The sequence below is a fragment of the Mandrillus leucophaeus genome, unplaced genomic scaffold, assembly GCF_000951045.1.
Source record: "Mandrillus leucophaeus isolate KB7577 unplaced genomic scaffold, Mleu.le_1.0 Scaffold171, whole genome shotgun sequence".
Lineage (NCBI taxonomy): Eukaryota > Metazoa > Chordata > Mammalia > Primates > Cercopithecidae > Mandrillus > Mandrillus leucophaeus.
In genome coordinates this window covers 2192476-2219281 of record NW_012101710.1, presented here as the reverse complement: position 1 = coordinate 2219281, position 26806 = coordinate 2192476, and the positions used below count along the sequence as shown (strand labels likewise).

General features: G+C 49.3%; 1 protein-coding gene across 1 annotated transcript in view; it reads right to left on the bottom strand.

Moving 5' to 3' along the window:
- The window catches only part of CARD11 (caspase recruitment domain family, member 11), a 144463-nt gene that overhangs the window by 58881 nt on the left and 58776 nt on the right, over positions 1–26806 (bottom strand). The window contains exon 2 of the mRNA XM_011976919.1: positions 771–902. Coding sequence (XP_011832309.1) covers positions 771–777 — 7 coding nt within the window. The 5' untranslated portion in view covers positions 778–902. The remainder of the gene's footprint in view (positions 1–770; positions 903–26806) is intronic.

Here is a 26806-nt window from a genome sequence, read left to right as displayed (position 1 = left end):
CTCCTGGGTTCAAGTGATTCTCCTGCCTCAGCCTCCTGAGTAGCTGGGATTACAGATGCCCACCACCATGCCTGGCTAATTTTTGTATTTTTTGTAGAGACGGGGTTTCACCATGTTGGCCAGGCTGGTCTCGAACTCTCAACCTCAGATTATCCACCCGCCTCGGCCTCCCAAAGTGCTGGGATTTACAGGTGTGAGCCACCATGCCTGGCCCATGTTCAACATCTTGATCTTGATCTTGAGGCCCTGCGATGTTTGCCTTCTGCCAGCCCCACAATCTTATCACAACTGCATCCCGGGCCCGCCAGCCTTTTCTCTGATTGTCTCCCAAGCTCCAGCTAGTGTCAGAGCCTGATCCCTGCCCCTCCCTCCCTTCACTACCCGAGCCCCTCCGCCAAGTCTTAGGTTACCCTCACTTGCCTTTTTTCCAATATAAAGGAATGGCCAGGCACAGTGTCTCCTGCCTGTAATCTCAGTGCTTTGGGAGGCAGAGGCAGGGGGATCGCTTGAGGCCGGGAGTTTGAGACCAGTCTGGGCAACATAGCAAGGCCCTATCTCTACAACAAATTTAAGAATTCACCACATTCGGTTGTGTGTGCCTGTGGTCCCAGCTACTTGGGAGGCTAAAATGGGAGGATCACTTGAGCCAAGGAGGTGGAGGGCTACAGAGTGTTACGATCACGTCACTGCACTCCAGCCCCGGTGACAGAACAAGACCCTGTCTCTCCATGATGTAGAGAGGTATAGAGGGGATAACAGATGCTGAGTACCTGGCATGGAGGGGTGCTCACACACAGGGGCTGCTATCCCGTCATTGGGGTGTGACTTTCACACTTTCCGGCTGGATCTTGTCTTCCCTCGAGCCAGGCTCCCGTTGCATCTGGACTTGCAGTGCTCGGGATCTGAAAAGGAAGAGATAGTCAGCCTTGGAGTGGGAGGCAGAGGATGGAGGGAAAGGGAACCGTTCTGGGATCAAAGCGATGCTCTGCTTGGGAGGAAAAGGCCAGGAAGTCCTGAGGGGTGTGTCACCCTCGATGACATTGGCAGAGTGGACCCCACACCAGGGGCTACAGGGGGAGAAAGGCTTCTGTCCCACCCCGTGGAGTGGACAGCCTGGGAGGCCACTGAGACAGGCCCCAAGAGCCGTGGGGATGGGGAGGAGGGAAGATGGTAGCCTTGGGCATGCTCATGACCAGTGTGGAAGATCTTTGATGAAAAGGCTTTGATGGAAACCTCTGCAGACTGGAGCCGCTCTAATCAGTGCTAATTCATTAGGTCAAAAGCAGCAAACCCTGTTCCCAGACCCCGAAGAGTTCCCGTCACTGTGAATTATGTCTTTAACCTCCAGCCTGCCGTGGATTTGGGCAGGAACACGCGGGGGCCCACACACGCTGTAATTTCCCAAGGGCGGTGTTCCTTACGGTGACTGACGAGGCCACTGCTAATGTCCCACTCAGCCATCTAGGAGCCCAGCTGGGGGTTCGGGTTTTTTGGGGAAGGGTCAGTTCTCCTTCTAGAGAAAGGAGGGCAGGATCTCACTCTGTTGCCCAGGCTGGAGTGCTGTGGCACAATCATGGTAAGAGGGAAAGGTGGGGTTCAAACCCTGGTATGGTGGAAAGAGCCTTATGCCAGTCCCCAAAGCTGCTTGGAACCTGGTGGGCGGCGGGCCTAAGGCTGCTGCTCTAGGACGGCTGCATTCAGGAGTGACAGGGACCCTGAGCCACTGATGTTTAATCAGGGACTTGCTTGGTTTTGGCTATGAAGACTAATCGGAGGTGACATGAGATCTCCCAGGGCTGACAGAAGCTGTTCCTGTCGGGCATCAGCTGGGGTTGGAGTGAACTGTCAGAAGCCCTAAGCCCCGGGGAGGTGGTGGCGACAGGCATCTCTGGAGGACACCATCTCCCTGGTCTCCTCACGGCCTCCCTGCCCTGTGGCTGGGACAGGGCTGGGGGCCGGGGCTGAGTGAGGAAGGGAATCACAGAACCAAGGGCCTCTGCAAAGGCAGCAGAGCAGTGCACAGGCCAGTCAGCAAACGCAAAGGGAAATTATACCGTCTGCATTTTTTAAAAAAGAGAATGTGTTTATCATCAGAAAAAAAAAGGCTTTAAAAAAATTATAAGGAAGGCTTCAATTGTGGCCAGGCATGGTGGCTCATGCCTATAATCTCAGCACTTTGAAAAGTTGAAGTGGGAGGATTGCTTGAGGTCAGGAGTTCAAGACCAGCTTGGGGCAACATAGCGAGACCCCCATCTCTTAAAAAAACAAAAAATTATCTGGCCTGATGGCGTACACCTGTAGTCTCAGCTACTCAAGAGGCTGAGGTGGGAGGATCGCTTGAGCCCAGGAGGTTGAGGCTACAGTGAGCCATGATTATGCCACTGTACTCCAGCCTGGGTGACAGAGCAAGATCATGTTTCAAAGAGAAAAAGAAGAAAGGTTTTAATTACAAGAAAGGAGAAACAGGGCTGGGCGCAGTGGCTCACACCTGTAATCCCAGCACTTTGGGAGGCCGAGGTGGGCAGATCAGCTGAGGTCGGGAGATTGAGACCAGCCTGACCAACATGGAGAAACCCTGTCTCTACTAAAAATACAAAAATTAGCTGGGTGTGGTGGCGCATGCCTGTAGTCCCAACTACTTGGGAGGTTAAGGCAGGAGAATCGCTTGAACCCGGGCGGCGGAGGTTGCAGTGAGCCGAGATCGCGCCATTGCACTCCAGCCTGGGCTGCAAGAGCGAAACTCTGTCTCAAAAAAAAAAAAAAAAAAAAAAAAGGGAGAAACAGGCTTGAACAACTCCCCTTGCTATTCTACCCCTACCCCCTACCCACTATGTCAATGTAGGTTGGGGAAACTGAGGCACAAGAAAACCAATACTGAGGCTGGGCTGTTTCTGCCCTTAGAATTTTGATGACAGCATTTGGGAACTTGGTCCTCAGGTCAGGGAAGGTTTCTAGGATTAAAAGTCAATCTCTTGACCACTTGCAAGACTGGCTCAGAGGTATAACATGCAACTGACCAAACATCATCCCTCGTGCTTACAGACTATCTGGGGTGTGCCAGACACTTTGTTAGACGTCACTGACGAACCTCCAGAACTCTTTGAGGTAGGCGGTATTATCATCACCACCACCACCTTACAACCAAGAAAACAAAAGCTTAGAGAGGGCTAGGCACGGTGGGTCATGCCTGTAATGCCAGCACTTTGGGAGGCTGAGGTGGGCGGATCACTTGAGCTCAGGAGTTCAAGACCAGCCTGGGTAACATGGCAAAACCCCGTCTTTACAAAAAATTAGCTGGGCATGGTGGCACGCGCCTGTGGTCCCAGCTATTTGGGAGGCTGAGGCAGGAGGATCACTTAAGCCTGGGAGGTCGAGGCTACAGTGAGCCAAGATGGTACCACTGCACTCTAACCTGGGTGACAGAGGGAGATCTCTGTCTGAAAACAAAACAAAACAAAACAAATGCTTAGAGAGGTTCAAGTTCATATACTTAGCATAAAGTTAGGATTTGGACCCAAGGTTTTCTGACTTCCCCTTGATTACTACTATATAGCATCTAGAATTGCTTTTTATTTTTTTAAGTTTACCTTTTTAAAGGGTTGTAACCAGAAAGTATATGTGCAAAAGCTCCCTGAAATGTCACTTTTACATATAAGCTTAAGACAGAGTGAAAACCGTGCTCTGAGATGGCAGATACTGGCTCAAGGTTAAAAAGAACAACTATTGCTTCTCAAAAGAGAAATCAATTGCTTAGTGCACTGTAGATTCCTCATGGTGGTGTTTTCCAAGTACAATCAATGCCCGTTCACCACACAATGAAGCCTGCTAGTTGACAAACAAAATGCTAGTTTTTCTTCTTTTCCTTTTTTTTTTTTTTTTTTTCCTTTTTGAGACGGAGTCTTGCTCTCATTGCCCAGGCTGGAGTGCAGTGACACGATCTCCACTCACTGCAACCTCTGCCTGCCTCAGCCTCCCAAGTAGCTGGGATCACAGGCATGCACCACCATGCCCGGCTAATCTTTGTATTTTTAGTAGAGATGGGGTTTCATCATGCTGGCCAGGCTGGTCTCGAACGCCTGACCTCAGGTGATCCAATAGCCTTGGCCTCCCAAAATGCTGGGATTGCAGGCATGAGCCACCGTATCTGGCTGGAAAATGTTGGTTTTTGTTGCCTCTCACTTAAGAATAAATAGATAGACAAGGATCACTTGATGGTTGAGGAAAGTCTCCACATGAAAGGCAGAGATCAAAAGGGTCACAGGGACACAAGGAACCTGCTAGAAGCAGACAATGCACAGAACAAGAGAAAATTTTAAAAAACATAACCTGCCTAGCGCAGTGGCTCACACCTGTAATCCCAGTACTTTGGGAGGCTGAGGTAGGAGGATTGCTTGAGCCCAGGGATTCAAGACCAGTTTAGACAGTATAACGAGACACTATCTCTACAAAAAAATCAAAACATTAGCTGGGCATGGTGATATGTACCTGTAGTCCCGGCTACACAGGAGGCTGAGGCAGGAGGATTGCTCAATCCCAGGAGACTGAGGCTGCAGTGAGCCATGTTTGCACCACTGCACTCCAGCCTGAGCAACACAGTGAGACCCTGTCTCAAAAGAAACCCTCAAAACATAACCTGATAATTAAGAATCATTTAGAGATGAGATGAAGCATTGTATCCATAAAGCAATGGTAGGGTGCTAAGAAGAGGAACAATCAAAGAACAAGGTATTAGCAATTAAAAATAAGGCAGCAGAAATTTAAACTCAATGGAAGGCTTGGAAGATAAAGTTGGGGAAATTTCCTGAAAAGTTAAATAAAAAGTTAAAGAGAAGGAAGATAAGAGGGGAGGGAATGAGATCAATTTAGAAGGTCTAATATCCAATAAATAGAAATCCTAAAAAGAGATGACAATGACTGTGTCTTCTTGTTATATATCTTCTGGGGATAGAATATAAATCAAGGGATAAAATTATCAGAGAAATAATATTAGAGAATTCTCTGAATTTAAGAGCATGAGACTTCAGACTTAATAGGCCCTTTGAATATTAGTACCATCAGTGGAAAAGAACCTTCTCAGTGCACATTGTTCCAAAAATTCTGGCCACCAGGGAATAAGAAAAGACCCTACAAGCTTCCAGAGAGAAAACCTCAGGTCACATGAAGAAGAAAGGAAGCAAGTATACCATCAAACTCCTCAATACAAATACTGGAAGCTGGGAGAAAATGAGGCAACACCTTCACGTTTTTGATGGAAAATACTTTCTTTCCTAGGATCCTGTATCCACCCAAACTATTGTGTGTGAAAATACAATAAAATTATTTTCAGAAAAGCAGGAACTCCAAATATTTGTCTCCTATGCACCTTTTCATTGGAAGCTACTAGAGGATATGATGCAGCAAAAAGAGGAAGTAAGCAATAAAGAGGAAGGTATGGAGCTCACAAAGCAAGGAATCTACTTGGGGAGGCAGCAAGGAAAGTCCCGGGATGAAAGCAAAGCGGCCAGGAGCGATCAGCCAAGATTGCAACAGGATCATGGAGGGTCCACAAGGGAGAGGTTGCCAGGGGAAAAACAGAATGATTTTCTGATATATTTGATAACTCAGGAAATCATATTGTTAGGCAAATGACAGATCTGAGAGTCAGATGGGAAAAAATTAAGAATAAGTATATTTAAAAGAAACCCTGAGCAAATGCAAAGGAAAAAGAAAAAAGAGGCAATATTAACTCCAGGAAAAAACAAAAGTGCAGACAAGAAAGAACATCATAGCACACAACTTGCCTTAACATGAACAATATTTACCTAGTTATAATAATATAACCACCACAGATAAATCAACGCAACAGATTGTGACCTAATGTAATGAGAGAATGGAGGAAGGGGAAGTGCTTTGAATGGGTTGTTAGTAAAAGAGAGCTAAATTCTCATCAGTATGTCAATCGATAATGTCTTAAAACTAATATATCAACAAATAGCAAGACAAACATTATTTAGACCTAGTGAAAAAGAACAGAAGAAATAACAGAAGAAAACAAGGTGAAAAAGAGGTGGTTTTGTTTGTTTGTTTTGTTTTTTTGTCTAGTTTTTTTTTTTTTTTTTGAGATGGAGTCTTACTCACTCTGTCGCCCAGGACGGAGTACAGTGGCACGATTTCGGCTCACTGCAACCTCCACCTCCCAGGTTCAAGCGATTCTCCTGCCTCAGCCTCCCGAGTAGCTGGGATTACAGGTATGCTCCATGTCTGGCTAATTTTTGTATATTTAGTAGAGATGGGGTTTCACTATGTTGGCCAGGCTGGTCTCAAACTCCTGACCTTAAGTGATTCACCTGCCTGGGCCTCCCAAAGTGCTGGGATTATAGGTGTGAGCCACTGCGCTTGGCCTGAAGAAGAGTTTGAAGTGACTGCCTCTGGGTATCAGGACTAAGGGATGATGATGGCTGGGTTGAGGAGCGATGTTTTTCTTACAAGCCTATTTTACTTTCTTATTTTTAATTTTTTAATTAAAAAATATAATAGAGATGGGGTTTTGTCATGTTGCCCAGTCTGGTCTTGAATTCCTGGACTCAAGCGATCCACCTGCCTTGGCCTCCCAAAGTGCTGGAATTACGGACATGAGCCACCATGCCTGGTGTATTTTGCTCCTTTGCATGACTCATGCATTACTTTGATAAAAAATAAAACTAACTAAAAAAAAACAAAACACATGTCAGTCATTGGAAATATGGATAATGCATTTAAGTATGAAGAACAAAATAGTTATCTTCAGTCTTTGCATACACACCACGTTCTATCTTTTGCAATGCTTGTGAGTCAGCTCACCCCTTCCTAAACTGAAACTGCTGACTGTGTACCTGGCTCTTCATGGATATCACCTTGATTAATCTTCACAGAAGCTCAATTAGGTGGTTTTATTACTCCCATTTTATGGATGAGAAGGTAGGATCAGAGCGTTCAATAATGGAGTGAGATCTCACAGCCAATAAGTGGAAGAGCAGAGATTCCTACTCAGCCTCCCTGAACTCCACATCATCTGATCTTAATTAAACTAGCAATCATCCCAGCTAACGTTTATTAAGCATAGCATCTAATCGAACCAATTATATTCCTTGCTTCCCGAGCTCCAAATCTTCCTCTTTATTACTCTGTGTGTGTGTGTGTGTGTGTGTGTGTGTGTGTGGAGAGACAGGGCCTCACTATGCTCTGGAATTACAGATGTGAGCCACCGTGCCCAGCCTCTTTATTAATTTAAGCCGTCATTTTGCTGGAACTTATACTCGAATAGCTGCCTCTGAAAAGGCATATGGAGTTGCTATTTGCCAGATATTGTGCTAAATGGTCCATGTGGATTATCTCATTAAATACACAAAACAACACTATGAGGTAAATACTCCTACCCTCCTCATTTTATAGAAGAGGAAACTGAGGCACTCACAGAGAGTTCCAGCAACTTGCCACATGTCTGTCTCATCGCTGTATCCCCAGGAGAACTTAGCATGGAGCTATACTCTTAGTAGGTGTTCAATATATATATTTGTAGAGTGGATAAATACAAATAAATATCAAATCTTGAATAAAATAAACATTAAGATTCCCATTGCTTCAAATCCAGGGAGTCCTCTGGAAATGAGCTGTCTTTGGGGGGCAGAAACCTCTTTTTGCCAAGAGCTGCCCCAGTGCAAAAGCTCTGGAACCAGGAGGAGATAAACAGTCAGTTAGATAAATGCATCTCTGGTTAATTGATTTGCCTGCATGATTGGAGTGAATGGCTTGATATGCAGGGTTTAATTATTCCAATGAAACCTCCACTTAATTGAAAGGGCTTCTAGCAAAAAAAGGGAAAGAGATTATTTAAAAGGACGATCTACTGCCCATGAGAAAGGACTGAGGAGACATGGATACATGCCCGGACTCCAGCTATACTCAGTGTTTACAGCCCTGAAATGAAAGCTTGATGGAAAAGAGCCAGAATCATCCCTTCATGTACCACCTGCCCCATCCCCTTCATTCCTACAAAGAGGGCACTTGCAGAAGCAGCTAGAAAATTCCCCCTGCAAGACGATTCCCTGGTATCCCAGTTAACTTTTTAACCTCTGTCTATCTCAGCTCATTCAACCAAAATTCTGAGATGATATTATTTCCCATCAATTAACATGTGTTGAACAATCAGCAGAGCTTCACTGGTACATATTTTGAAAGTAGCAATTATTTTAAATTTGCTGTGGTGTGGCAGGCACTGCCAGCTGCTGGCCCAATAGCCATTCTCTCTTACTTATTAACAGATCACCAATTTTGTCTGGGGGCATTACTGTACCCATCCAAAAACCTGTATTTCCAGCATCCCTTGCAGGTAGGTGGCTGACACCACTCTGGCCAGTGAGATGTAGGTGGAAGTTTCTGGATGAGACATACAGGAAGGCTCTTTAAAAGGAGGCAGATTTCAGATGAGAAGAGCCCTTTACTTGTTCTTCTCTTCCTACCTGGAATGTGGGTGTGATGCCTGGAGGCATAGCAGCTATTTTGTGACCATGAAGATAAGGCCATGCTCTAAGGATGACTGACAAGGATGCTACAAGAACCTCAGGTCATTGATGGCAGCTCTGGACAGCTAACCTTTGAGTTCTGGGTCCATGAGAAGAGTAAAATCCCTAGCAGGCAGAAAATCTGATTCTGTTTCTATTATTTGCAGCTGCAAACAGTCCTAACAGATACAAGTGCCACACACAACCCACACTTTCTAAGTCATATTGGTCCTGGCCACAGATCTCTGAGCACTGAAATCAGAGCAACTCTCTTATCGATCTATTCCTTCCCATTCCTTTCTCCTAGAGACAAAACCAGAGTTGGCAAGTGGTCAACAAGAACTAAGTATTTAATACCATCCATGTCTAAAGTGCTGTGGCAGACAGACACAAATGGTGCGGCTCTGAGGGGTGAGCAGTACCACGGGGAGATAAGGATCGCCCAGGAAATTGTAACTCAGGGACGACACCCTCAGCCATTGGTTTAGCCATTCCCAGCTTTCAGCATGTAGGCAGGACGATTTATCTCACCTGCCTGCTGTGGCACTTTGAATCCCCAGAACGCCCCTCACTGTGCAGTCAATGCCGTCACTTCTCCAGCCTCTGCCTTATCCCCTGGGCTGCATCTCCCCCCGCATCAGCTCTCACTCTTCCGTATACACCCAACCTCCTCCCCATGTCACGTCACAGCCGAGCTTCCCGGTCACCGTCCCCGGCAAGGCCTAGCCCCTCAATCCAGAGCACTGCCCGCCACCCCAAGCATCCCCTTGGGCACCAGCCTGCCTCTAATATTCACACCTGAAGCTCCCCAGGGGGCAACATCATTTTTAGCTGACTCAGGCAAAGGGCCAATGGTTCCTGAAGATGAAAATGTCTCATCTTGATAGCTTTTTAGGAAAGGCAAGAGCATCAGTAGGAAGTTAGAAGGGGCTCGTGTGCCCTGAACCCAGAGACCAAGGGCACCACCACACATCATCCCCCAGCCCCCCGGAATAAATCCACGCTTATTCTGCAGTGGCTTCAGATCTGTACCAAGACCATGAAATGTGGAAGGGCACACACCCCTTGTATTCCCAAAGGACACTGCTTCCTGGGTCTCCTTTTTTCTAACATCACTGCAGAAAAGCTTTTGATAGAAGTCCAATTAGGAGTGACAGATTTAAATTGTTCTGAAATGCACATCAATTCATCACATCCACTTTTTATGAGCATTGGCCCCATCTGGATTTCAGGTCTGTGCACAGGGCTGATTGACAGCTCTGATGGCCACCAGGAACCATGACGGGACCACTCAGCCAGACCCAAATCCCAGAGTGAGGTCACCCTCTCGGACTCCTGTCAAGTCAGGCTTGCTATAGGACTGGCTGGGAGAAACCCTGGCCTTGATAATGAAATACGCTTCTCTCCTGCTGTTGCCTTTGAAGCCTGGTCAGCAAATCTGCCTTCCCCACAGGAGACTGATAAGCAGTTGCGACCACCAGCTGATTCCAATTCAAGACCTCTCTGTGCTTTCAAGGATTGGCTCTTGGCTTCACCTGTGCACTGGATGGAATTTGTTTCATTGCTGTGTTCTTCAGTGTCCTGGCTGTCATTTTATTGTCTGGGTTGGAAGCAACTTGGGGAGCCCATTGTCCCTCTTTGGGTTCTCCATGTCAGTGTCATGACTTGTTTGGGCCATGCTATCCAGTGTGGAGTGGGTTTTTAATAAATATTTGCTGAATTGAGTGCTCTGAAATTTTATGATAAAAACATTCCGTGGTCACAGAATTACGTTCAGTATCAGTCCACCAAGAAGAATGCAGTGAGCTTAAGTGCTGTGATGGGCCCGGACGGCCACTCTGCAGTTTCGTCTAACTGCTCCAGCGGAGTGAAGACCCTCCCTTCATGTCACCTGTGTGCTGGGCACAGAACAAAATTCTGTACCACGTCTTTTTTAAATTTTTAATTGTTTTTACAGATGGGGTCTTGCTCTGTCATCCAGGCTGGAGTGCAGTGGCATGATCATAGCTCACTGCAGCCTCCAACTCCTGGGCTCAAGTGATCCTCCCAGCATCGCCTCCCAGAGCACACCACCACCCCTGGATAACTTTGTTTTTTAAGAGATGGAGGTCTCCCTATGTTGCCCAGGCTGGTCTTGAACTCCTGGCTTCAAGGAATCCTCCTGCCTCGGCCTCCCAAAGTGCTGGGATTTCAGGCATGAGGCAGCCTTCTGGGCCCAGTTTGTGCTTCTTACCCTCTTTTGCCCTTGCTGGTTCCTACACCTGTTGTGAATTCCCTGGAGGAGGCCTCATGTGTACCCATCGGCGCCTTTCCAGCACGGCGCCTGGCCCTCCTTTGTAGAGTGACTGAATAAACAAATCTTCCAGCGTTTAGCAAGGAGACTTGACACAAAAGCAACGGCAAGGTGGGATACAGAGCCTGTGTTTTTGTGCATCCATTAAATTCGGGAGGAGGAGAGGTGGGAGGAAATTGTGTTACTCTTTGGTTTTGGGAATTCAAGAGACAGTTTGGAAGGCGCAAAATCAGACACGGGACAGGCACTGCCGCAGACTTGGCCATTAGCAAGCAAAACCCTGCCCCTGGGAGCCCTTGGGGCTAGCATGTGAATGTGTGGGGTGGGTCCAGCGCCCCGAGAATCTTCTCAATGAGAGTTGGGCCCTTGAGTTTTATAGAAAAGGTCACCAGGATCATCAAATGAGTCCCACTCGGAGAGTGGCCAAGAACCAGAGGTGGAAGAGTCTGTGGGAGTCACAGTCAGACCTTAAATCTTCCTCATTATCTTCTCATCTCACTCGGCTGGCACTAGAACCCCCAAGGAGCCTGTGACAGGGTTAGGCCAGGCCGAGCCGGATGCCTTTGGATGTCAACCCCGGGTAAGTCCGCAAAGCATGGTAATGAGGATATTCCAGAGAGACTGCGAGGGGTCCCACTCACTCACTCACTTGCACATTCTGACTCGTGCATTCACTCCCACTCACTAGTTCCCTCGTTCATTCACTCATTCATTTACTCACTCACCCATCCACTCTCTCACTCATTCATTTACTCATCCACTCGCTCACTCACCCATGCACTCATTCACCCACTCATTCATCCACTCACACATCCACTTGCTTGCACATTTACTCACTCATTCACTCACTCATCCACTCATTCACTCACTCACTAACTCATTTACTCGCTCATCCACTCACTCATTCACTCACACATCCATTCACTCATTCATCCATTCACTCATTCATCCATTCACTCACTGACTCACTCATCCATTCACTCACTCACTCACTCACTCATTCACTCACTCACTCATTCACTCACTCACTCACTCGTCCATTCACTCACGCATCTACTCACTTATCCACTGACTCACTCATGCATTCACTCGCCCATTCACTCACTCACTCACTCACTCATCCACTCACTCATCCATTCACTCACTCTCATTCATTCACTCACTCATCCACTCATGCATTCACTCATTCACTCACTCACTCACTCATTCACTCACTCACCCATTCACTCACTCACTCATCCACTCATTCATTCACTCACTTATCCATTCGCTGATTCACTCACTCTTGCACTCACTCATGCATTCACTCATCCATTCGCTCACTCATTCATCCCTCACTCACTCATTCTCTCACTCACTCACACATTCACTCACTCATTCATTTATTCAATCATTTACTCATTAATCCACACACTCACTCATCCATTCACTCAATCACTCATCCACTCATTCATTCACTCACTCATCCACTCACTCATCTGCTCATTCATGAATTCATTTACTCATTCATTCATTTGCTCACTCACTCACTGACTCACTCACTAGATTCAAAAAGCATTCCTAGATGCAGAAGGCAAAAAAATGGAAGAAACTTTGACTATGAGAAGATTCGGGGAACGAAAAATGGTAAGTAAGAATATGCCACACATGACAAATACAGGAGGTTCAGAGCTGAGAAAAAGAGGCAGGGAAAGAGAAACTCGGAAGAAAGATGGTGAAAACGGCCCCCAGACTCATTGGAAGAAGAAAGAAGTGGCAAGAAAGACTGGGGCTGAGGTGCAGTGAGAAGGAGATTGGAGGAAAGAAGGCAACCTGGATCCCAGCCCAGTCTGGACCGTATTTTAAAGTCAAGCATTAGCTCAGAGAATGCAAATCAGAACTACAGCAGAGTGATTTACCAAGGGAATGCAGCGTGATCACTCGGGTCACTACCTGCAGCTCAAATGAAGTTATCTCCAGGGCCCAGAGCTGGCCCTGGCCGCATCACAAGCTTCCTTTGAGAGTCAGCAGGCAGCGGGACACACACCAGGCACCTGCCGCTGCCTTCTGCATTTATAAGACACGCAGGAAATACACTTAGAATCGACGCAGCGATCAATTTAAAATGCATTTCTAGTTGTGGGGCCATCTATTTTATGAAATACCCTGCCAACGGATAAATGCAGCAATGCTTCGAAACACATGCCCAGGTGTTTGAAAGTACCTTTGCCAACTTTTTCCATCAGCTAGAAGGTTGGTATTTTTTTTTTAAACGCAGATTTCAGGTTTTCTTCCATCGTGACAGGGATGTGGTGGTGGAGGCTTCTGCCTCTAGCTTTCTAATCCTCCCATTCTCATCCCAGGATCCACCAAGAGGTGCAGTCAGGGCAAGTCACCTCAACCACAGCAGAAGAGTCCAGGGCGGGGTCTGCATGTCTTTCCCTGGAGCTTCACAAGGCTCCCAGCTCTTCCTTCTAGAAAGGTCTTCAGGTCTGGTCAGCCCAAGTTTCAGGAAGCAGCTTTTTTTTTTTTTTTTGGCGTGGTGGCTCATGCCTGTAATCTCAGCACTCTGGGAGGCCGAGGCGGGCGGATCACCTGAGGTCAGGAGTTCACGACCAGCCTGGCTAACATGGTGAAACCCCGTTTCTACTAAAAATGCAAAATACTAGCTGGGCATGGTGGCAGGTGCCTGTAATCCCAGCTACTAGGGAGGCCGAGGCAGAATTGCTTGAACCCGAGAGGTGGAGGTTGCAGTGAGCTGAAATTGTACCATTGCACTCCAGCTTGGGCAACAAGAGTGAAACTCCTTTTCAAAAAAAAAAGACACTTTAATTTTTGTGTGTGTGTGTGTGTGTGTGGCAGGGTCTCACTCTGCCACCCAGGCTGGAGTGCAGTGGTGCAATCAGAGCTCACTGCAGCCTTGACCTCCTGGGCCCAAGTCATCCTCCCACCTCAAGCCTCCCCCAGGAGCTGGGACTGCAGATGTACACCACCACACCCAGCTACTTCTTAAATTTTTGTATTTTAAAGATGGGGGTCTTACTACGTTGTCCAGGTTGGTGTTGAACTCCTGGTCTCAAGCCTCAGCTTCCCCAAATGCTGGGATTGCAGGCATGAGGCACCATGCCAGATCTGCCAGATCTGGGTTTTATTTAGGTCTTGGACTTCCTTATTTTAATCCAAGGTGTTCAAGGCTTGAGGTCAACATGCACTTTCTCATCTATCAGGCTCAGTGGGCAGATTTCCAGGCAGCAGAAGAAGAAGAAGTGGAGTGGGTTTTGAGGGCTAGGCTTGAGTGACTTTGTTAAAATGAGAGTCTCTGAGGATGCCTTCTGTTGTAGATTTAGAGAGTTGGGTGGCCAGGGTTCCACAGGCTGGGAACCCACAAATAAGGAAGCCATAGCTCCTGCACTCAGGAGGTTCAAATATTGTATGTTGTACTTGTTGGTGTGAAGTGACATTGTTCCCTCCAAAAAGGGGTGTAGAGGAAAGGATTGCAGGAATTCTAATCAAACAAAAAGGAAGTCAAACAAACAAACAAACAAACAAACAAAAAAACCAAAATCTTTGCATAAAGAGATAAAAACGGCAGTTCCCCTCTGTGTTGTAGTAGGAAGGATGTGGTCCTGCAGTTAGAGAGCCCTGGGTTTAAACTTCAGTTCTGCCATTTGTTGCTGTGTGGCCTTGGGCATGTTACTTACCCTCTCTGAGCTTCCTTTTATTGGATGAGTAGCACTAACATCTTTCTTTTTTTTTTTTTTTGAGATGGAGTCTGGTTCTGTCGCCCAGGCTGGAGTGCAGTGGCACTATCTTGGCTTATTGTAACCTCTTCCTCCTGAGCGCAAGTGATCCTCCCACTTCAGCCTCTGGAGTAGCTGGGATGACAGGCATGTGCCACTGTGCCTGGTTATTTATTTATTTATTTATTTATTTATTTATTTATTTACTTTTGTATTTTTCGTAGAGAATGGGTTTCGCCGTGATGGCCAGGCTGGTCTTGAACTCCTGGCTGCAAGTGATCCACTGGCCTCAGCCTCCTAAAGTGCTGGGATTCCAGGCATGAGCCACCACTCCCGGCCACGAGTAGCACTAACATCTTAAGGCTACTGTGGCACGTACAGTGGGCAATGCTACTTAGCTACTCAGCCCACCCCTGTCAGAAGCTAGCAGCAAACTCAGGATAGAAACAAGAAGTTACAACCTACTCTTCCTGTCAATTACCTCCATTCCAAGCAGAATTTAGAGAAAAAGTTCAAAGATTCACCCTCAGACCTTCTGTCTGGGCTTCCGATTGGAAACTCATCCAGCCGGTGGTGTTGGCATCTTTCTGTGTCTTCCAGGTTCCTCTGGGCAGGGACACACCTCATATTTCCTTGTATACCCTGGCTTAGCAAGTGTCTTCCATAAATCGGCATTTCATACTCATCAAGTGATTGGTGTCCAGCGGCCAAATGCTGGCTTTCTTTCAGTCATTACAGCTTCTTCTCTTCAGCTGATCAGTCCTCTACCTCCCCACGTGTGGGGAGAGCTTTCACCGTGACTGCTTCCCGGTGCCTGCTGTTCCCACCTAGATGGTTCCGCTGTGCCTGCAGTTTGGAGGTACGTGCCAATCCATCTTGTACTCTCTATCACTTATGGGTTAGAAGCCTAGCATAGATGGCCCTCTGATTTCTAACCTGCAGGGTGCAAACTGTCTTTACCCGGTGAAATGCCGACAGGCCAGCTGGCCGTATGTCCCACCAGGAGAGCTCTTCATTTGCCTGTGTCCCCAAACATCAGTGTTACGGCAGCAACAAACATATCTGCCACCTGCTCCCACCCTGGGCAATTTCCAGACTCTGAAGGGCCTTCTTCACCATCAAAGCCTGTCTATTCTGCTGGGCACCATGGCTCGTGCTTGTAATCCCAGCACTTTGGGAGGCTGAGGCGGGAGGATTGCTTGAGCCCAGGAGTTCAAGACCAGCTTGGGCAACATAGTGAGGCCCTACCTCTACAAAAAAATAAAAAAATTAGCTGGGTGTGGTGGCATGTGCCTGTAGTTCTAGCTATTTGGGAGGCTGAGGCAGGAGGATCACTTGAGACTGGGAGTTTGAGACCAGCCTGGGCAACATAGTGAGACCTTGTCTCTACAAAAAAAAAAAAAAAGTAGGCAGGCATGGTGGTATGCACCTGTGGTCTCAGCTACTCAGGAGACTGAGGTGGGAGGATCACTTGGGTCCAGGAGGTGGAGGCTGCAGTGAGCCGTGATTGCATCACTAGACTTCAGCCTGGGTGACAGAGCCAGATCCTGTCTCAAAAACAAGAAAGTCCATTCTGTCCACCGGGGTGTTTCTGGAGTTCAGTCATGTTTGTGGGATATTGATAACCCCATACCAGTCATCATTTTTTGGGATGATCCTCGTCACTCTCTCATTGTGTAAGGGAATGAAGGGTGTATGGTAACTTCTTTACCAGTTGACCTTCAGAGGACATATTCCCGGACAACCAGGGTACAATATCTCTGTGCAGTGGGTGTCTGCACACAGTGGGCACTCAGTCAACCTCAGAGCAGGACGACAGAATGTCTCAGTAACCAAACCCACTTGCTAGACATGCAGGCGGACATTGACAGCCTCGGAGGGGAGACCGCCATGGTGCAGGAGAGCTGGGAAGCCCCCATCTCATGTTTTAGACGGTCATGCTTGGGCAGTCTGTGACCTCACCAGGATTACTCTAGGCTGTGGCTGGGCTTCCGGGAAGGAAAATGAATAATTAAGACGCTGGAGATGGAAAACTTCAGAACACAATAGAGATTTTTAGTCTTAACCAGACAGGAAAATAAGTGTCTCAGGCTAGGTACAGTGGCTCACACCTCTAATCCCAGCACTTTGGGAGGCCAAGGCGGGTGGATAGTTTGAGTCCAGGAGTTTGAGACCGGCCTGAGCGGCACAGGGAGACCCTGTCTCTTCCAAAAATACAAAAACAAGTTGGGTGTGGTGGTGCACACCTGTAGTCCCAGCTACTTGAGGAGGCTGAGGGGGGAGGATCGCTTGAGCCCAGGTGGTTAAAGCTGCAGCGAACCATGATTGCACCACTGCACTCCAGCCTCGGTGACAGAGCAAGATCTTGTCTCAATAAAATACAATAAAAATACAATAAAAGCAGCTTCTCAATATTGAAGCACATTTGCCCATTCCGGAAAGGGTTCTCGAGAGACCTCCAAAGAGTAGCCCCACCACCTCTCAATCCCCAGGAACTGACGACCCAGTGGGGCAGGTTCCAGATTCCTGGTTTGTCTGATTTCGCCTTTTACTACGTGTCTTTTGTTTTTGATTTTTTGTTGAGATGAAGTTCGCCCAAGCTGCAGTGCAGTGGCGCCATCTCGGTTCACTGTAACCTCTGCCTCCTGGGTTCAAGTGATTCTCCTGCCTCAGCCTCCTGAGTAGCTGGGATTACAGGTGCACGCCACCACGCCCAGCTAATTTTTGTATTTTTAGTAGAGACAGGGTTTCACCATGTTGGCCAGGCTGGTCTTGAACTCCTGACCTCAAGTGATCCACCTGCCTCCGCCTCCCAAAGTGCTGGGATTATAGGCGTGAGCCACCACGCCCGGCCTCTGCTGTGTGTCTTATGGTAACATCACCATTTACAGGAGGCATTTCTAGAAGAATAAAGCATGAAGCCTATATCCGGCGCTCTTATTATTACAATTATTATAACAATGAGTGTCTCCATCTGAGGTTAGGCGGGCACAGAAATGGAATTCAAACCAGTCGGATTTTCTATCTCGGAGAATTCTGCCAAAGAGATGCCAGGGGAGCCCCTGTGTTAGAGCGCATTAATTGAGCACCACTATGTTGGGAGCAAAATAGGTTTGTGCATCCAATTAAATGTGGGGCATCTGAGAGGGAGAAAGATGGAGAGACAGCAGGATTCAGAAAGGGTCTCTTTACTTATAATTAACTACAAAATAAACAGCTCTCTCATGGAATGGGGCCCTCTCTGTTCCCGCCACCCCTGCAGCCCACGTTTCAATTAGCTCTGTGTTATTCGGGTCCCCTATTACTCCAGATAACTCAGGACTGGCTCTAATTAATTGTTACAATGTACTCAGGAGCAGAGCCAAGCTGCAGCTCGGGAAGGCTGGTTGAAGCTGCTCTTTTCCTCTAACCGGCCTCCTGGAAGGGCTGCTCCTGGCTTGGAGCTCCACCTTCACCAATAAGACAGAGCTGCCCTGTGGGATGATGAGGGAGAGGGGCTGAGATACTTGGAGTCTGCTTTGTTTGCTGCATTTGGTGCTGAGTAAGGTATCCCCTTTTCTCTCTGCCCCGCTCCCTTCTCAGTCCCTGAAGCCCTGAACCCTTCGTGCCAGTGACATTTAAAAAAGACATCAGGCCAGGCGCAGTGGCTCATGCCTGTAATCCCAGAACTTTGGGAGATGGAGGTGGGTGTATCACTTGAGGTCAGGAGTTCGAGACCAGCCTGGCCAACACGGTGAAACCCCATCTCTGTTAAAAATAAAAAAAATTAGCCAGGCGTGGTGGCGGGCGCCTGTTGTCCCAGCTACTCGGGAGGCTGAGGCAGTAGAATGGAGTGAACCCAGGAGGCGGAGTTTGCAGTGAGCCGAGATCGTGCCATTGCACTCCAGCCTGGGTGAGAGAGTGAGACTCCGTCTAAAAAAAAAAAAACAAAAAACACCAATAACAAAAATTAGCCAGTTGCGGTGGCATGTGCCTGCAATCCCAGTTACCGGGAGGCTGAGGCAGGAGAATCACTTGAACCCAGGAGGCAGAGGTTGCAGTGAGCCGAGATGGCACTACTGCACTCCAGCCTGGGCGACAAGAGCAAAACTCCGTCTCAAACAAACAAACAAACAAACAAAAACCCCATAGAAATTAGCTGGGCATTGTGGCGGGCCCCTGTAATCCCAGTTACTCGGGAGGCTGAGGCAGAGGTTGTAGTGAGCTGAGATTGCGCCACTGCACTCCATCCTGGGCAGCAGAGTAAAACTGTCTAAAAAAAAAAAAGACATCTTATCCATACAATGGAATATTATTCATCCATACAAAGGCATGAAGAAGCACTGCTGCTTGCTACGGCACAGATGAGCTCAGTGAAGGAAGCCAGACACAAAACGCCACACATCATAAGATGCCATTTAGATGAAATGCCCAGAATAGGCAAATCCATAGAGACAGAAGGCAGGCTGGTGGGTACCAGGGGCTGTGGGGAGGCAGGGATGGAGAAGGGAGTGAGTGTCAATGAGGACAAGGTTTCCTTTTGTGGTGATGAAAGTGTCTTAGAGCTGGATAGAAGTGGGTGTTGCATAGCATTGTGAATGTACTAGACACCACCAGATTATTGATTTTTAAAATGGTGACTTTTATGTTATATGAATCTTACCTCAATAAATAAATAGAAACAGGCTGGGTGCAGTGGCTCACGCCTGTAGTCCCAGCACTTTGGGAGGCTGAGGCAGGAGGATTACTTGAGCCCAGGAGTCTGAGACCAGTCTGGGCAACATAGCAAGACCCCATCTCGGGAAAAAGTAAAAAGATTAGGCAGGCATGTGGGGCGCGTCTGTAGTCTCAGCTACTCAGGAGACTGAGGCGGGAAGATTGCTTGAGCCAGGAGTCTCAGGCTGCAGTGAGCTACGATCGCACCATTGCACTCTAGCCTGGGCGACAGAGAAAGACCCTGTCTCAAAACCAAACTAAACTAAAATAAAAACAGCTACAATTTTTTGAGCCTAGGTGAGCAGGGGCCAGACCCCAAACCCTCAGTGACTCGAAGCCCCAGAAAGCCTGGGCAGGAAGCTACGATCATCTCTGGTGAAGACCTGAGACTTCCCAGTCTGGGGGAGGGGACACCAAGGGATGAGACAGGTTATGGGGAAGCTGGGACTTGAGCCCTGCGGGGAGGCCGTGTGCTTGTCATGGGAGACGACAGTTCACAGGGGAATTGCAGGAATGACTTTTTTTATTTTTATTTTTTTTGAGACAGAGTCTCGCTCTGTCACCAGGCTAGAGTGCAGTGGCATGATCTTGGCTCACTATAACCTCTGCCTCCTGGGCTCAAGTGATCCTCCTGCCTCAGCCTCCTGAGTAGCTGGGATTACAGGTGCATGCCACCACGTCCGGCTAATTTTTTTTTGTATTTTTAGTAGAGACAGGGTTTCATTGTGTTGGCCAGGATGGTCTCGATCTCCTGACCTTGTGATCCACCCACTTTGGCCTCCCAAAGTGCTGGGATTACAGGCATAAGCCACCGTGCCCAGCCCTGCATTCTTTTTTTTTTTTTGAGACAGAGTCTTACTCTGTCGCCAGGCTGGAGTGCAATGGTGCGATCTCGGCTCACTGCAAGTGTAATGGTGTGATCTTGGCTCACTGCAAGCTCCGCCTCCTGGGCTCAAGTGATTCTCCTGCCTCAGCCTCCCGAGTAGCTGGGACTACAGGCACCCGCCACCATGTCCTAATTTTTGTATTTTTAGCAGAGACAGGGTTTCACCATGTTGGCCAGGATGGTCTCGATCTCCTGACCTTGTGATCTGCACTTACAGGACGCTGGGTCAAGGAAAAGAGAAGATAGAAGCAGAGGCGGAGAAAGATGGTGAGGTGAGTGGGAGAAGAGGGGACGGCGGGACCGGGCCTTGTGACAGAAAAGGGAACAAGAAGTCAGGGTTTTACGTTGTACCCACAGGTGCAGAGCTGAGAAAAGGAAAGAGAAATGAAGAACGGCAACTCGGAGGAAGGAGATGGTGGGGGTGGCGCAGGCGCCGGGTACAGGGTGAGAAAGTGAGAAGGCGGTCCGGCCAGGGGGTGGGGGTGCTGCAACCATCTCAGGTCACGTTCCTTCTCCTGAGAGCTCCCGGGACTGCAGGCAACTTGTTCAAGAATTTGAGTAATTTCCCGGAGGCCGGCTCACCTGTTTCCAACCCACCAGTGATCTTGAAACTTAAAAATACTCAGATTCACACTTTCCGCCTATCCATGCAAGGTAAGATGAGCCAAACACATCTCAAAATGCACCGATTTTTCTTCTTCTAAGGGGGCAGACTCCTGTGGCGTGCCCCCACCCTCTCTTTTAATGCCTCTATTGTGTAAAAATGTCTTTAAATAAATTTGTCAGGCTTGGAGCCTGGGGTGGCCATTTCTTTTCACTCTCTCTACTATAATCCAAGACCAGCAAACATGAGACCACGTTTTTCCAATGGCTTATGCCTCCCCCACCCCAGCGGTGACGGAAATACGTTCCCCAGCGACAGCGAGACGACCCTGGGATTCTGCAGGCGCAGACATCCTCTGTACCCTCCCGTCATGTAAGTGCGAGATGACAAATGAGATGCAAACAGGGAAGTCTTTCACGTTTGCGCCAAAGGATACAACCCCCAATAATGAAATAAGGCACCCGTCAAAACTGCACCCAGAAACGGTCGATCGGTATGGACGTGAGGCTGTTACCAATGTGTTTCCTTAGCAGCGGAGAGGGGGCGACTGGCTGCTCTCTGATCATTGGTCTCTTCTTCCCTGTATGCAGGGAGCTCTGAAGGAGCCCACTTAGGAAAGCAGGCTTTAAGGTGACAGGACAGTGTTGCAGGTGAGGCTCCACTTGCCAGTCAGTGACGGCTGGGGGTCACCCCCAAATCTCCGCACCCATGGCTGTTAGAGGGACATTACACAGTGCATGAACTAGAGACACCAAGAGCCTATCATTCTGTTTCACGTTTTAAAGGAGGCCTCTGAGGACCAGCTAACATTTTCAAACCACTTAAGTCAGCGAAGCCCCCAAAAGGCCATAGTCTCCCGTAAGCAAAAGTTACTAAGGGGCTGCCGAGGGTCTTCAAACCCGCAGGACTTAAGAAATTCCTGAAGCGTTTCACCAGGAATTGAGGAATCTACTCGGATCCCTTTCAGGGATCCCAGAGGGAGGGGAACTTCCCTTTTGGGGTCCTCAGTCCTACTGTCTCTTTGGGAAGCTCCTTGCCCCATAATCGCCTGGTTTGTCCTCCAGTGTTTGTGGGCAGGGGCTGGGCCTTGGGTGCCCTGGTGGACACCAGCGAGCCACAGGCTCATTTCTTAGCATTTGTAATCTGAAGAGATCCCAGAGGAACCATCTGGAAGGTGCTTGCGGGGTTGACGTTGGGAAACACGAACCCTTCCCAGACCCAGAGAGGGCCAGGCTGCAAGGCCCCACGTTTTGGAAACAGACCCTGTACACATTTCCTCTCCACCCGGCTGGGGCCACGGGCATCTCAGGCCTCGAGGCACACTCTGTACACTGAACCCCACTCCTTGGCCCCTGGCACCGTCCCAGTCAGAAGAAAATAAGACCCAGTGCCACATGACAACGGGAGCATCCTGACCCGTGTGGGTCACCGGGCACGTGTGGAGAGCGTCTGGGAGCTGAATCCACGGAACTCTGTGCAATCCAAGCCACGGCATGAGACGGTCGCCCTAGCACCTGCTGCTGGGATTGCACATCCGGTTTAGGAAATTAGGAGATGCAAAGAGGCGTGCATGAAGCCATGAAAACAAATGGGCATGGACAGGACAAGGGGGCCAGGTGCTGGGGAGAGGGGGTCCCACGGCAGCCGCCCAGGGACAGGGCTTCACCAGTGCTGCACCCGCGGGCCTCAGTCAGGGGACCTGCCCGTTGGGAAACGTACTCACGCGGTGGTGAGCTAGCTGGGTCCTGGGGGTCCCTCGTGTTCCTCTCAAATTCTCTCCTGTTGATTCCCCAGAAAACACCAAGGCTGCGGGAGAGCAGCCACCTCCCCCAGAAGCCCACACCGACGCCCCACTCAGATGCCACCTCTATTTTTAGCAGGGGCAGAAGTCGGGGCTGGGGGGGAGCTGCCTTACTTCCCTCTTTTTTTTTTTGTTCTGAGCAGAATCTGTGGGTGACTTTCCACTCATGGGAGCGGGGGAGGCTGGGAGAGCAGAAAGGGACCCATGCCGTGCAGGGCAGGCAGGAATTGCAGGGAACAGGGTGCGTCTGTCATCAGGGCCAGGAGGGCGGTGGGGCGGGGGGACAGGGCGGGAACCCGGCATCGTCAGTCATTGTTCGTACCTCTGCTCTGCTCTCCCCACTGGGCCCCAGGCCACCCCAGACCTCACCCAGGGGACCCCTCTGGCTTCCTCCACAGAGGAGGAAGACTGGCCATCAGGAAGTGCGGAGCCTCGGACATGCCAGGGAACACTCTTCTATGAGCATGCATCCCGTGATACATACCCTTTCCTCCTCTGTCTCTCTGAAGTTTGTTAGTGGGTGTGGAGCCCAAAGTACTTTGGACTCCCCCATCTGCTGCCCCTACCCGGGATCCACCTTGAACCCTAACCCCCTCTGACAACCTGTGTCTTGTCTTTGCATGGCAGGCTGCCTGCAGAGCTCTGACCACTTCATTCCCCTGGGAGGCCCTGTGGTATAGATGCCTGGGGGGGCAGATGGACTGGAACATTGTGTCTTCACCAGGGAATGGGGGCAACCAGAGTTGTGGGAATGAATGGAGGCAATGTGTGAACATCGCCCACCCCAGCGTCCTGTGGAGGCAGGTGACCAATTCCTTCCCCAAAGCTGTCAACATCCCCTCCACTCCTATACAAGCGAACACCAGTTTCTCGGCCATTGCTTCCTGGCCTTGTGCAACAGCACCCAAATCTGCTATCAGAGCCGGCTTCCCCCCTATTTCCCAGCCTATACCGATCGCAAGAATACTCGCTGTTCCCCTTTTCTTCCAGAAAATTGAAGTGCAATCAGTGAGCTGCACGGATCTTCAGTACACAATTCAATGAGTTAGGAAGATGCCCACGCAACTAAATTCAATGAGTTAGGAAGACGACCATGCAACTAAGACCTCAATTGTGATACAGAGTACGGTGGCCGCCACTAAGAAGTTCTCCATGGCCCTTTCCATCCCCCTGTGGCCCCAAAGGCAAATGCTCCTGTGATTTCCATCAGCTTTGCCTTTTCTTGAACCTTAGGAGAGTAGAATAATGTGCGGTTCTACTCAGACGTCCCCTCCTTAGGTCTCCAGGAAGCTCTGGGCACCGCAGCTGTGTACTCTGCGCGATGCTTAATTTTCTTTGTCAACTTGACTGGGCTAAGGGATGCCCAGATAGCTGGTAAAACATTTCTGAGTGTGTTGGTGAGGCTGTTTCTCAGCCTTTGAATCAGTGGACTGAATCAAGAAGACCCATCCTCCCCAGTGTGGGTGGGTGTCATCCAATCTGCCGTGGACCCCTGAGAGAACAGAAAGTCGGAGGAAGGAAGAATTTGCCCTCTTGACCTGGGGCATTCATCTTTTTTAGGGTCTGGATCCTTTCACGCAGCGTTGTGAGGCCGGTGTCAGTCTCGCGTTCCTGTTTGTCACTGGGCAGTGTCCCATCGATGCATGTCCCACATTTTCTTGACTTGTGTTATCTTTCGCTGGATATGTGGGTTGTTTCCTGTTTGACTGGGACCTTCCCGTACAGATCTTCATGTGGACGTGTTGTCATTTCTTTTGAGTAAACACCCTGGAGAAGGACTGTCTGGGGGAGGAAGACATAGTGTCCCCACCCCAGGGCTGCCATGGAGAATTAGGGGAGCAGCAGGGACTGACCCTGATCTCCTCACACCTCCGCTCTCTGATCATTCCAGCACTAGCCTTTCTGGGAAGGCTGGGAAGATCCGTGCAGCTCACTGATTACACCTCAAGTTTTTGGAAGAAAAGAAGGGGAACAGCAAGAATTCTTGCGATGGGTATAGGCTGGGAAATAGGGAGGAAGCCGGCTAAGATAGTAGATTTGGGTGCTGTTGCACAGGGCCGGGACGCAAGGACTGAGAAACCGGTGTTCACTTGCGTAGGAGCGGAGGGGACATTGACCTCATCCTTCCCGGCTTAGGCAGGAGAGATAGTGATGATGATATCGGGAGGCTGAAACCCACCAAAGAGTCGGAAGAAAGCTGATTCAATATGGAGTTGGCAATTTCGGGGGGGAAAAGATGTCAGCACCTTCAAAGGTGGGGCCAGACCCCTTGGAGGTAAAAGTCCCTTTCAACTTTGGATTCTGGAACACACCCCATCGGAGAGACCAAAACATGGCTAGTGGAATTCAGGCTTGATTCCCATTTCCCCGTGAGAGGGTGAGAAGGTTCCTACTGGGCTGCTCCAGGGAGCACGGCAAGGATCACCGGCGCCATGGGGCAGAAGGAGCTGAGTCCCCCCACGGGCAACACGGAGAAGAGGGGTCACCTGAGGCCACAGAGGAAAGAGGAGGCCTCGGAGGAGGTGGCAGTAACTAAGTCACACACAAAAAGGAAGTGGCATCTGAGAGCTTCCGGTACGCACGCCCAGGGAGGTGGGAGCCTGAGCTTGTGGGTGAGGGGTGATTTTTTCTAGCATGGCAAGAAACAGAAAATACAAAACAGGTGGTTCTGCCAATAAGTCTGCCCCAGAGGAACCTGGTGACCCTGGAGACGGGGCCGACCTGATATGGACTTAGGGGTTTTGGGGTTTGAGCCCCAGCCTGGACTCTTGAGCCTTAACAAGGGGGCTGGGAGGCAGCCCTCTTTCCTTTTTTTTTTGGAGACAGAGTCTCACTTTGTTGCCCAGGCTGGAGTGCAGTGGTACAATCTTGGCTCACTGCAACCTCTGCCTCCTGGGTTCAAGCAATTTCTCCCACCTCAGCCTCCTGAGTAGCTGAGATGACAGGCGTGCACCACCACGCTCAGCTAATTTTTGTATTTTTAGTAGAGATGGGGTTTCACCATGTTGGCCAGGCTGGTCTCAAACTCCCAACCTCAGGTGATCCACCCGCCTCGGCCTCCCAAAGTGCTGGGATAACAGGCGTGAGCCACCGCGCCTGGCCAGGAGCCCTCTTTCCTAATGCTGCTTCTCCAGTGGAGCCAGGTCTGTCCTTCCGAGGACCCCAAAGCAGTTCAGACCTAGGCCTGTCCAAGCACTCAGGATCCCACCTCCTCCCTGGCACTATTTGTTTTCTTTATCTCCGCCTTGAAGCTGTAGTTCCAAACAGGCAGGCCCTTCACTGCTGATTCAGCTGCCTGAGCCAACACTCATAAAATCCTATTTCAAAAAGGTCCAGTGATTTTATTTTCTGATCATAAATATGAAATTTAATTAGCAGCCTGCTGCTAATGAAGTCGCCGTGGAAGTCAGCCTGGAGAGGCGGAGGGAACGTGAACACCTGCAGGCAACAGAACCCACTGCCCGGTTAACCCTTCCTCTCCTGCTGCCCCTCACTGGGCCCTTTCTAGGGCCACATGGGCCCCGCTGCAGAGGGGCAGCCTCTGGCCTGGAAGGACAAGGAGGGGCTGCTCGTTCAGGCAGAGTTGGATGTGGCTCAGATGTCCCCTCCTTGGGTCTCCAGGAAGCTCTGGGCACAGCAGCTGCGCACTCCATGTGATGGTTAATTTTATGTGTCCACCTGACTGGGCTAAGGGATGTCCAGAGAGCTGGTAAAACATCTGGGTGTGGCAGTGAGGATGCTTCTGGAGGAGCTCAGCATTTGAATCAGTACACTGAGTTAAGAAGATCCGCCCTCCCCAGTGTGAGTGGGCACCATCCAATCTGTCAAGGACCCTGATAGAACCGCCAGTCCCAGGAAGGAAAAATTCTCCTCTTGAGCTGGGACATCTGTCTTCTCCTGCCCTCTGACACTGGAGCTCTTGGTTCTGGGCCTTCGAACTCTGGGACTTACACCATGGACTCCCTTGTTTTTGGACCTTCAAACTCGGACTGAATTATACACTAGCTTTCTTTTTTTCTCTCCTTTTTTCTTTTTCTTTCCTTCTTTCTTTCTCTCCCTTCCTTCTTTTTCTCTCTCTCTCCCTTCCTTCCCTCTCCCTCCCTTCTTCCTCCTTCCTTCCTTCCCCTCCTTCCCTCCCTCCCTTCCTTCCTTCCTTTCCCTCCTTCCTTCCTTTCCCTCCTTCCTTCCTTTCCCTCCTTCCTTCCTTTCCCTCCTTCCTTCCTTTCCCTCCTTCCTTCCTTTCCCTCCCTCCCTTCCTTCCTTCCTTTCCCTCCTTCCTTCCTTTCCCT